This window comes from Sinocyclocheilus anshuiensis, unplaced genomic scaffold, assembly GCF_001515605.1.
Source record: "Sinocyclocheilus anshuiensis isolate Anshui unplaced genomic scaffold, SAMN03320099.WGS_v1.1 scaffold562, whole genome shotgun sequence".
In the NCBI taxonomy this organism is placed as follows: domain Eukaryota; kingdom Metazoa; phylum Chordata; class Actinopteri; order Cypriniformes; family Cyprinidae; genus Sinocyclocheilus; species Sinocyclocheilus anshuiensis.
This window is the reverse complement of record NW_015544158.1, coordinates 1,085,383-1,097,785: the sequence shown is the minus strand read 5'-3', so window position 1 is coordinate 1,097,785 and position 12,403 is coordinate 1,085,383. Positions and strand designations below refer to the sequence as shown.

The following is a 12,403-nucleotide window of genomic DNA, read 5'->3' as shown; positions in this document are numbered from 1 at the left end:
AGTTGAATTACTGAAATAAATGAACTTTTCCACGACATTCTAATTTATTGAGATGCACCTGTATGTTACGTATTTGCCCAGATGTCATTTTTAGTTTTGTAGCTAGTCAGTTCAAGTCAGAAAAAAGGAACCAGTTCCTTTGCAGGTAACTTGCAATTTTGTGTTTCAGCCACAGATGCTGATATACTACCACTGGTGTCAAAAGTATTCACATTCATTACTCAGGTATTCTTGGCCTGAAGATCAGCCCTGCAACACTAAACAGTCTTTCACAGGCTGCTGAGGCAGGGAGTGCTGTATTAAGCTTAAGTGATAGCTGGCACACAGCTGGGAAGGAATTCAGTACCTCTACTGTGTCTCCTGGGCACTCCAGGTACGCATCCAACTGCTGGGTCGTTTCAAGAGGGCCGCCAGTAGTGGAGAAATAATAACTTTTAAGAAATAATATTTTTTGAGTAACGACCCCAACACTGTCCTGAGTGTGACGTGATTTGTGTCATGTGCAGGTGCGATGGATCGCGTACAAACCAATAGGGTGTCGGAATGGTATATGTTTATACTTCTCATCCAACCACAGTCAAATTCACTCTATCCGGATGGCGCAATTTATCTGGATAGGTTTTTGTTTAGTTTTTTTGAACGATGACAAGCCGGAATGAAAACAAGCCGAAATGAAATAGGAGTAACGAGGCTATTTTTAAAATGTAAGGAGTAGAAAGTACAGATAATTGCGTGAAAATGTAAGGAGTAGAAGTAAAAAGTCGGCTGAAAAATAATTACTCCAGTAAAGTATAGATACCCAAAATTTCTACTTAAGTAAGGTAATGAAGTATTTGTACTTCGTTACTTGACACCTCTGATTATACTAGATATTTATTAGGATAGACTGGTGCATTTACTTTATAGATGACTTTTTCAGTCTCTTTCACTGCGTACTCAGTGAAAATAATTAATACATAGATGGTGTTATGTATTGTATGTTGCGGGGCATGTATGGATAATTCAGGAGCCACTGAAATGATGGATTGAACCACAACATTTAGATGTGATATCATCCATTTATCTCAGCAAACAGCACACAGTTTGATCCAATAGCAGATGGTAAATGTCATAATGTTCAGCAATGGCACATTTAGACAACACACTTAAGGCTCTGAATATTCACTTGGCATAAATTAAGAAATGGCCTAACCCACACATGCATACATGCATACAAGCAAACCAACAGAGGATTCATCCTCAAGGAGACTCATCTGGGAGATCTTTTTCCAGCACTTTTGTGGAAGATCATTAGATGGTTTCAGGGGCGTGGCCCCGTAATTGCTGCTTGCAGCTATATTTGAAATAGCATTTATTACAGTATAGCAACTATTCTGCCTTATTCTGTGATAAAAATGGAAAACAAAGTGTTTGTAGTATATTGGTTTTTCTTCGCCTATTAAAAGTAAGATATATGAGAAAAAGAAAACTTGTCAATAAAAAAAAAAGGTATTACATTTGACATTTCTGTCCCCCTCACTTCTGAAATGATGGCTACGCCCCTGGATGGTTTGAATGTTGGAGGCACATTTTTCATTCAGTCAATCAGGTCATGAGATGCATTAAAAATGAACAGTCTCAATTCAATCAGACACTGGTTTGCGATCTCTCACAGTCCTAAATTAAATTCACTGCCTAAATTAAATCAATCCACTGAACGTACAATTGATTTTTACAATTGACCTTGAATGGCTGACATTTGCCTACTTATTCAGCAAATAAATAACACATGACTAAATTGTGAATGCTGTTGAAAAGATGGTGGGTTGCCAAATTCAGAAAAGGAAAATAAGGAACAATTGTGATTATTTATAGGAAAATAAGGGACAGAATAAGGGACACTAAAATATTTGTACTGTACCACATGTATGTCACTGTCTGCAGTTGAGTAGATGTATAAAAGGTGTATAAAAGGTTCTCAAAAATAATCAAGTTTTGCTTAACGTATTCATGTACAATTACTCTAAAAATAATTTTAATGTAAAAAAAAAAACTAAATGTCACACACAAAAACCATCGGCCTGAGTAAATTGTACCATTATAGAATTGTGGTGTAGTAATTTAGGAGGTGGATATACTGTGAATTTACATAGCCTACATACATGGCTATGTGGCATACATTTTGAAAGCATAAAAACTGAAAATCTGAAATGTCAGTCAATAAAGCATTTTTTAAAAACTGGCAAAATTTTGAACTAAAATGTTTTTGCAACCATATAGGCCTAGTCTATATGAATGAATGAAAATGCATACTTTTGAATTAAAGATAACTTAGAGACTCTCTTAGGTAGACTTTTGAAATATGGGGACACTCGAAATGTCCTCATAAATCTCCCCATAAATCAACTCATTGTAATACCTATGTCATACCCATGTCATTTATACAAATTTGTGTCCTCATAAATCATAAAAACGCACGTGCGCACACACACACACACACACACACACACACACACACACACGTATTTCTAAAATTATAGGGACATTCCATAAGCAGTGGCTTATACTGTACAGACAGTATATTTTATCCCCCTACATGCCAGAATATTCTATAACCTTACCCTAAACCTACCCATCACTCGAAACGTTCTGTATTTTTAAATTTTCAATCATTCTGTATGATTTATAAGCTTGTTCCAACATGGGGACCTAAAAAAATGTTCGCATAATGTTAGAATTTACTGGTTTTACTATACTTGTGGGGACATTTGGTCGAATTGGTCCCCATAATTTAGGTAATACCAGTACACACACTCACAGCCTCTGAATATGCATTTTATTTTCTATGATTGAACTGCAGGCACATCATTTTTCTATTTTTGTAGCATAAACACCATCAAACCGATGAAAGTTTTGGATCTTCCAATGTTTCTCTATGGCGCTTAAACCTAAAGATGTCAGAGTGCAACTGATTCTCAACTGCCATTGGCTCATTTGCCTTCCTCAAACAGTTACGTTCACACATAAAACGATTTGTCCAAAAATAATGATTAATTATCAGTTGAGAATTGTTAGGCTATTTGTATGGTCTGTTGGTCATACGGCGTATGCTTGCAAATACGGGACAAACGCATGCGTTCCCTTGTATAACATTTCAAAATAAGATTTTTAAGGTTATTTTTGAAGGCATGGATGTATCCTTTGCTTATAATTTCCCACAATCTTGAATAGACACAATAGTCAGGGGCCAAAGGGGTTGCAGGCTTTTCTCTGATAGAATTATAGGCCTATAGCGCCTCGTACTCAATACATTGGCACAGAACAGTTTAACATGAACACTAAATTCTTATAAGGACCCCTGGTCATCTCTAAATTGTGTCTTCAGGGATATTTTCTTATATTGATGATGTTTGGTGTTGCATCTTCTGTTCTTCTCTCTCCTCTCCGGTCTGGAGGAGAGTCTTATCCAGTGCTTATCACACAAATGTATTATTGTTTCCCCCCCTCTCTGCACTTTAGCCCATTTTCAGCATTCACAACTTCAAAGTATCATTAGGCGATATGATATCCCAGCATCCCTTATCTCTATACAACACTGATGCTTCTTTTGAACTTTAAGCTGGGATGGTGAGAGACCAGAGACATTGTTGGGAGTAACGACAAAGCGATAACATTTGGCAGATTGACGAGGTGAACGGCTCGTTTCCCAATGTTTTCATAGAGCAAATAGTATTAGGTTTCCTATTAATGTCCATTCATAATCTGCATTTACCTTGCGGAAACGAGAAAAAAGGACACACTCAAGTTGAGTGATGGCAATTTTAGGCAAATAGTATTAGGTTTCCTATTAATGTCCATTCATAATCTGCATTTACCTTGCGGAAACGAGAAAAAAGGACACACTCAAGTTGAGTGATGTCACACGTGCTCAGTAAATTTCTTTGCCTGAGGAACACAAAAAATGCGATCATTTTATTCTGAAGCATTTTCAATAATATTCATAACATTAAAGAGACAGAAAAAGACAGACAGACATACAGACAGACAGACATAAATAGATAGATAGGAACTACAGCATTGAAGTTATAACTGTGGTACATTGGCACCCTCTAATGGTCAAAACAAGTAGCGAACGACTATAAAGATACTTCAGGCTCTCTCTCTCTCTCTCTCTCTCGCTCTCTTTCTCTCTCTCTCTGTCTGCCTGTCTGTCACAAGGTTGGTAGATGGGGAAAAAAGAAAGAAACCTTATTAAACCATTTAAATAAACTTTGAAAGCCTTTATATTTGTCTACAAATTAATATTTAATTACTTTTTTCATTTTTTAACATTAAATTTACTTTTTTTTTAAATTGCATTTTAATATTTACATAATAATATACTATGGAATTATAGGATTGTAATCCTCAGATTTCTGTTTTCAAAAACAAAAACTTGTTACAGTAAACAGTTAGTTTGTCGCACAAAAAGTTTTCAATTTTCATGTATATATACAAAATCACAGAAAGACAAAACATCAAGAGGGGAAAAAAAGTTTATATTAAGTTTTATTTCCATGTAACCTAGGAACTTAACCCTATTGAAAAAAACAGCATATGCTGGTTAGGTGTGTTTTGAAGCATGGCAACTGGTTTGAGCTGGTCCTTAGTTGGTCATGAGCGGGTTTAAGCTGGACCACCTTAAACCAGCTCAAACCAGCTGCCATGCTTCAAAACATAGCTAACCAGCATATGCTGTTTTTTCAACAGGGAAATCAGTGGCTGAGGCAGCTCATGCCCTGCTGCGGTTGAAATGAGCTCATCTCTGCTGGAAGAGCCTCGTCTGCTTTCTTCTCTGAAGGAGGACATCACACCTATCAAGACGCTTGTGACTTTAAAGGGGAGCAATTCAGAAGAGAATGTTGTACGCACTGATAACAAAAGAACGGCATACGCAGGGTCTGGTGGTAAATCACACACTTTTATTATCAGCTTAGTCGTTGAATTTGTACAAAGAGATCAAATAATGCAATTACAAGACTAGACCATTGGACATTGTGATACGCACACAAAATCAGACAAAGGGGCCTGATCGTAGCAGGGCAGCTATGCAAACTGGAGCAGACGACAGATCAGGTAAACAGGACCATGTTATGTGGTTTCGGAAAAGCATTAGCAGCACACACACACACACACACACACACACACAGACAGAGAGAGAGAGGCACAATTCACTAGCACACCAGGTGGAGGAGTTACAGCAAACACATGTCAGGACAAAAGTGTCACCACATCAAGTTCACAGTGGACCAGACTCTAACCAAGATGTAGGTCACAGATAGAAAGCTTTCTCATCAAACATTATAGTCAGCAGTCAGGAGTGGCTTTGCCTCTGATTCTGTCAGTCCTGGATCATCAGTGGCTTCTTCAGGCAGCAGTTGTAAAAGCTTTCCATTGTATGCTGAATACTAAAGCAGTGTGTTTTTGAATGTTGCTTAAATGCAGATTTATCAGTCAAAGAGCTTCACAAATCTCTGAAATTCTACTTCTAACGCCTGTGAAAGGAGCTTGTTTTTAGAAAGTATCACCTAAAGGAGCCAGTGACTGACCCAGGGATAATGTTCAAAACTGGAGGAGCTCATCAGTACAGAGGCACTTGAGAAATGAGAAATACTACATCAGATTAAGGCACCACAAACAACAGTTACAACGGATCTTTGGAACAACAAAATTTACACACTTCAGGTTTACACACTTAATACAACTTATTTTCTAATCTGTCTGTCTGGGGCTGCATAACCTTTTCAAATAATTGCAATTTTAGACAATGAACTATACATTTCATGATATATATATATATATATATATATATATATATATATACCACTTGTTGTTCTTTTGCCAATACAGCAATTATATATATAATTTGCTAGATATAATTAAATAACTGAAGACGGCAAGAATCTGATAAACTTGAATGAATACTTCCTTTATTTATCTTTACGCACCAATGCATAATTGTTTGAAGTGTTAAAAATGTGGCCCTGATGAATCATTAAAGTTTGAGTTCTAAACAAATCATTCTTCCACCATGATAGCAGGACACAGTGGACGAGTCAATGAAACAATCATTACCCTCCCCTTTCTCCCTCTACATATGGGACTCGTGCCAATTATGGACTCGCTTATGTCTTGAAATATGTATAATTACACAAAGGTCTCAATCCAAAAGGTCAAATGAATTATCAGAGTGAATCTCTCGAGGAAAATGACCTCTCCATAGCATACTAGTAACTCATGTGGTAGAGAAGCAAACGTGGCTAGGGTAATGACCTCTTCTGATGTGCTTTCAGGCATTTGAACGTGACACAGGTGCTTCAGCTAGGAGGAGTGAATGAGAACCTGCCGTATATCTACCCACAACTACAACACAAGCACTTTACTGGCTGTATCCGAAACCTCATTGTGGACAGCAAGGTGAGGAAATGCATGCATATCAGTACAGACAGAGAAAAATCTTTGACAACAGTGATAGAGTGAGGGAAGAAGAAAAGATAAAGAAGCTTTATTATGCAAAGTCCTGTAACAGAGATGAGTCTTTTTATTTTTATATGATCTACAGAATTCTATCTATCTATCTATCTATCTATCTATCTATCTATCTATCTATCTATCTATCTATCTGTCACAAGGTTGGTAGATGGGAAAAAAGAAAAAAAAAACTTATTAATAAACCATTTAGATAAACTGGGAAAGCCTTTATATTTGTCTACAAATTAAACATTTTTTTCCTAATAATACACTATGGGATTAGAGGATTGTTAAACAACGGATGGTTGGAAATGAATGCATGTCAAAAAACAAATTCATATTTCAAGTATACACTGGTCTGTTACATGAAAAAATCTAATATGTAAAAGTACATTCAAATGCTTTCATATGATTCAATCATACAGTAGCTTTTAGAAATGACATTAAACACTGGGATAACCTTCAAATCAGCTCTCTATGACTGATAGATTTCACTTCATTATACTACCAGAAACATAAAGCCAGTCTGTACTAACTGTCATTTGTATGCTGAGAATGAGTGTGATATGAACAGCCTCTGCTTCTCTCATGAATTATATATTGAATTGTGCTGAAGCTAATACAGCTTCTGTGTTGTGTTGTGATGTAGAGAAGATATTCTTAAAGTCTCTGCTATAGAGGACAATAAAATGCATGACTAAATGCTAATCTAGAAGGCTAAAGGTTAATTAACGAGTTCCTGAGAACAGCACCTGAAATAAGACTGGTGGAAAACACACACACTCTCACACGCAATGAATGGTTGTGGAATGTCACACGTTCGGTTCATTTAATATGGCTAGTTTGTGAATTCTTTGACAGGACAATTCCCACATTAACAATTTGTAGCTACTCATTAAGCCATAATAATCACTTGGTTAATTTTTAACAATGACTGAGTAATTGTGTATCAAATCTCATCTAAGTAACTCGGCCACAGACCATGATTGAACATCACAATCACAAGGCCAGCTCACAGAGAACAGGTTGTGAAAGTGGGAGGGGCTTTAGCTCTGTGGGAGGAGCCCCTTCTTGTAGGCAACCACTCCTGCTGCTGTGGCCAGAGCCAGGAAGGAGGACACGCCCATGAACTTGAGTAATCCCCCAACGGATGGCAAGTTTCTTTCCCAAAATGTGGTGACAAACGGCAGGGCCGGGACATCCTGAGAAAAAGTGTTCAGAGTAGAATTTGTTCAAGATCCAAAACTAAAAATGCTTTTTTTGATATTTATGGATTCAATGAAAACGTTTCTTAAGTGCATTCAAAAGTGCAATTCATACCAATGATTCAGGCTCTGGCTGCCAGATCTGACTCGCATGGAGTTTTCCCATTGCACACAAAATCTGGAAGAAAGAAGCATACAGTATTTAGAGTTTTTCCTTCAAATAACAAATCAGACATAAACTTCAGTTAGCATTTGCATTTAAGACATTTAGCAGATGCTCCTATCTAGAGCAAATGACAAAAAGTGCTTTAGTTTTATATACAAGATCATTAACAGATGGCAAGCAAGTGTATGTGTTAGTTTAGAAGAGCTTCCTGTACACACACTACTGTTCAAATGTCTTGGGTCAGTAAGATAAAAAAAAAAAAATGAATACATAATTTAATGCAATTATCAATACAATTTAATATTAGCAAGGATACATTCAATTGATCAAAAGTGACAGTAAAGACATTTATAGTTCTAAAAAAATATTTTCTTTTTTCTTTCTATTCATCAAATATTCCTGAAAAAAATATACCACAGTTTCCACAAAAAATATCCAGCATTTTTCAAAAATATCAATAATATCAAATAAATATATCAAATCAATAAATATAAAAATATCAATAAGCATGAATACACGCACAAAATGAAGTCGATTGTGATGTGGTAAAATAGACTCCAAAAAATCAAAAGACCAATCAAAATTCAGTTATATTGCAATGACATCACTGCTGTGGAATTCATATTGAACATGTTAATATTCAATGACAGATTTTTAAACTTTGAGATGAGAGCTTTTTGTTTCTTGCACTGATATATTTCCTGTTGAAACAGGAAGTTTGGGCAGAACAATTTTTTAATAAATATCTCAGATCTCAGTAACTATTGGCTAAGAACGCACTTCTCTACTGGCTCTCTCTCCAGCTTGCACGGCCCCCTCCATGTAACCGCTCCACTCTGTGGCTGTTTCAGTTCCTGCAAAGTACAGCCTGCCCACTGACTCCCTCAGGACCCTGAAACAGAGAGAAACGGTCACTTCTCATCTCAATTCCTGCTCTAGTTTACCATCAGCAGGCTAGCATAATGCTGAACCATCCGGCAGTGCACTAACCTGCCATACTGTGTCATGATACCAGGGGGGAAGTAGGCAGTGTAGCAGCCACCAGAGTACTCCTCCTCACACCAATTTTTCTCCTCGTAGTGCACAGGCTAAAGAAGATATCGCCATAAAAATGAAGCGTGAAAATTTCTTAAAAAATGATAAGACTAAAGGATGACTTCTGGTCATGGAGACTCACATGTAATGCTTCTTCTGAGCCGAGCACACGAGCATAAATCTCACAGATCCTTCTCTTTCTAAAATGGTTTACAACATTCTGGTAAGAATAATCACTTCAGCATAAAGTGTGCACAGGCGTAGTGACATTTTACCAATATGAAAACAAAGAAATATCTACCTCTCCTCTTTCGTCAGGCCTGCTAATTTCCTGGATTTTCGTGCCAGGATGAAACTGTAAAGAGAAGGAGCCAGCTTACTGTCCTGTCACTTCAAACATCTCAATTATTTTGTTTGTAGTTCATGTTCATCCTACGATAGAAAGCTCAATGCTTTATTTACCCCATTATAGCAGGCACAGACCCATCAGGCTTAGTGTCGTCAAGAGTGAGACCAATAGGTGCTTCCTCCTCTTCGATCACCATGCTGCCACAGTATCCTGAAAAAAGAAAACAGCCCAGGTTAGCATACAGACTGTGTAGCCAGTGTTATTTTAGTATTATTTACAGTTTTTAATAATATTTTGAATTAGCTTTTATTTTTATATGTTCAGTTTTCATTTTCATTTAGTTTAGATTTTAATAATTTTGTTATGTGCTTTTGTCTTTTTTTTATATTTAAATGTATTTATTTATTTCAGCTTTAGTTTTAGTCATTTTAGTACTTCAGCCTATTTTATTTTAGTTGGTTGCCAATGCAACATTTGCAACAAGTTTTTCATAATATTTCTATTTCATTTCAGCTTGATTTCAAATAACAAAACCAATTTTTAATTGTTTTAGTTAACAATAACAACACTGCATGCATTCAATGCCACTTCAGCCCCAAGATTCGTTTGTAACTGGCTTTCATGTGATTTATGTAATAGAAAGTGGACAAGAAGTACAGACCCTTCTTCCTCCAGAAGTTCTCTTTGTAGTACACCATGCATTTGATGACTGAGCCCATGGGGACTCTATGAATGAGCTGGTTCCTCAGAGGGGGCAGTTCAGGGTTGAAATGGATCTTCAAGTTCAGCCCTGGTGGTATGGCAAGTATAACATATTTGGCCTACAAGAACAGAGAAAAAGAAAATTCTTTAAAAAAAAAATATATTTTTTTTACAAATACATCACCAATTTTTCTCCTCGTAGTGCACAGGCTAAAGAAGATATCGCCATAAAAATGAAGCGTGAAAATTTCTTAAAAAATGATAAGACTAAAGGATGACTTCTGGTCATGGAGACTCACATGTAATGCTTCTTCTGAGCCGAGCACACGAGCATAAATCTCACAGATCCTTCTCTTTCTGAAATGATTGACAACATTCTGGTAAGAATAATCATTTCAGCACAAAGTGTGCACAGGTGCAGTGACAATTTACCAATATGAAAACAAAGAAATATCTACCTCTCCTCTTTCGTCAGGCCTGCTAATTTCCTGGATTTTCGTGCCAGGATGAAACTGTAAAGAGAAGGAGCCAGCTTACTGTCCTGTCACTTCAAACATCTCAATTATTTTGTTTGTAGTTCATGTTCATCCTACGATAGAAAGCTCAATGCTTTATTTACCCCATTATAGCAGGCACAGACCCATCAGGCTTAGTGTCGTCAAGAGTGAGACCAATAGGTGCTTCCTCCTCTTCGATCACCATGCTGCCACAGTATCCTGAAAAAAGAAAACAGCCCAGGTTAGCATACAGACTGTGTAGCCAGTGTTATTTTAGTATTATTTACAGTTTTTAATAATATTTTGAATTAGCTTTTATTTTTATATGTTCAGTTTTCATTTTCATTTAGTTTAGATTTTAATCATTTTGTTATGTGCTTTTGTCTTTTTTTTATATTTAAATGTATTTATTTATTTCAGCTTTAGTTTTAGTCATTTTAGTACTTCAACCTATTTTATTTTAGTTGGTTGCCAATGCAACATTTGCAACAAGTTTTTCATAATATTTCTATTTCATTTCAGCTTGATTTCAAATAACAAAACCAATTTTTAATTGTTTTAGTTAACAATAACAACACTGCATGCATTCAATGCCACTTCAGCCCCAAGATTCGTTTGTAACTGGCTTTCATGTGATTTATGTAATAGAAAGTGGACAAGAAGTACAGACCCTTCTTCCTCCAGAAGTTCTCTTTGTAGTACACCATGCATTTGATGACTGAGCCCATGGGGACTCTATGAATGAGCTGGTTCCTCAGAGGGGGCAGTTCAGGGTTGAAATGGATCTTCAAGTTCAGCCCTGGTGGTATGGCAAGTATAACATATTTGGCCTACAAGAACAGAGAAAAAGAAAATTCTTAAAAAAATATATATATTTTTTTACAAATACATCATTTCAGATAGTTAAGTGTTAAAAGGACTGTTGTGTAGGAGGCATGGTCAAACCCCATAAAGCATCAGAACTGTGCACATTAACAACATATTTAAAGCTGCTGTGAGAGATTTTTTTTGGAAATGCCGCACATTTAAAGGTTCCTTCTATCTGATGTATTTCGCTGAAATCACACGTCTCTGTTACCTTGTATATAACAAAAAGAGTTTTACTGTGCTTTAATGGATTTACAGTATCAAAACCTCTCAGAAATTTGGAACTTGTATAAATTGCAACAATTTTGCTGAAAATTCAATTTTGCCATCACAGGAATAAATTTCATGTTAAAATATACTAATACATGCAGCCTTGATCAGCATAAAAAAAAATAAAATAATTTTTTTACAGACCCCAAACTTTTGAACAGTAGTGTATATATGTAAGGAATATAGTGGTTCCAGTCGCCCCCACTGTTCCTCCCCAGAGGATTAAGCAGCTCTACAGCAGCCTTTAATAAGCTTTCAGCACAGGAAAGAGGATGTGACCAGGACAGAGGGATGAAGAGCGGCTTACTGATAACAATCCACCAAGCTTACACACATACATGGTGATACATACTTCAAAGTGGTACATTTGTCCTTCAAATTAGCCGATTTAGTATGAAATGTAAAATACTGCCTACTCGGTGTTTACTAAACTCAAAAGCTAGCACACTACTATATTACCATTTATGCAGTATGTATATTGTGTGTATTATGCACATTTGTGTGCGTGCACAGAATATGGGGTATGATTTGCTACTTGGACTGGAATACTGTATACCACAATGCAATGTGCCTGACTTGACCTTCCATTTCTATCTGGCCAATGCGACAAAAACAATTTTTAGCTCTTTATTTGATTGGAAACCCAAAGTTAAGACATTTTAAACAACTTTAAATAAAAATCTAATATATACACTACTGTTAAAACATTTGGGGTCTGTTAAGATTTTTTGTAAGAAGTCTCTTATGCATTCATTTGATCAAAAATACAGTAAATATTGTGAAATATATATATATATATATATATATATATATATGCTCAAAG

General features: G+C 36.2%; 1 protein-coding gene and 1 long non-coding RNA gene across 2 annotated transcripts in view; one reads left to right on the top strand and one right to left on the bottom strand.

The window, feature by feature from the left end:
* The first annotated feature begins 2,459 nt into the window (after window positions 1–2,459).
* Window positions 2,460–5,603, top strand: LOC107695458 (uncharacterized). Its single transcript, XR_001634999.1, has 2 exons — window positions 2,460–2,501; window positions 5,169–5,603. It is a non-coding gene; the product is annotated as an uncharacterized LOC107695458 (long non-coding RNA).
* A 1,099-nt stretch (window positions 5,604–6,702) lies between these two features.
* Window positions 6,703–12,403, bottom strand: part of LOC107695498 (amine oxidase [flavin-containing]-like) — a 36,824-nt gene continuing 31,123 nt past the window's right edge. The window contains exons 8-15 of the mRNA XM_016495432.1: window positions 11,114–11,273; window positions 10,566–10,662; window positions 10,405–10,458; window positions 10,246–10,303; window positions 8,851–8,948; window positions 8,641–8,752; window positions 7,810–7,872; window positions 6,703–7,691 (exon numbers count right to left, since the gene is read on the bottom strand). Of these exons, the coding sequence (XP_016350918.1) occupies window positions 7,536–7,691; window positions 7,810–7,872; window positions 8,641–8,752; window positions 8,851–8,948; window positions 10,246–10,303; window positions 10,405–10,458; window positions 10,566–10,662; window positions 11,114–11,273 (798 nt within the window). The 3' untranslated portion in view covers window positions 6,703–7,535. The remainder of the gene's footprint in view (window positions 7,692–7,809; window positions 7,873–8,640; window positions 8,753–8,850; window positions 8,949–10,245; window positions 10,304–10,404; window positions 10,459–10,565; window positions 10,663–11,113; window positions 11,274–12,403) is intronic.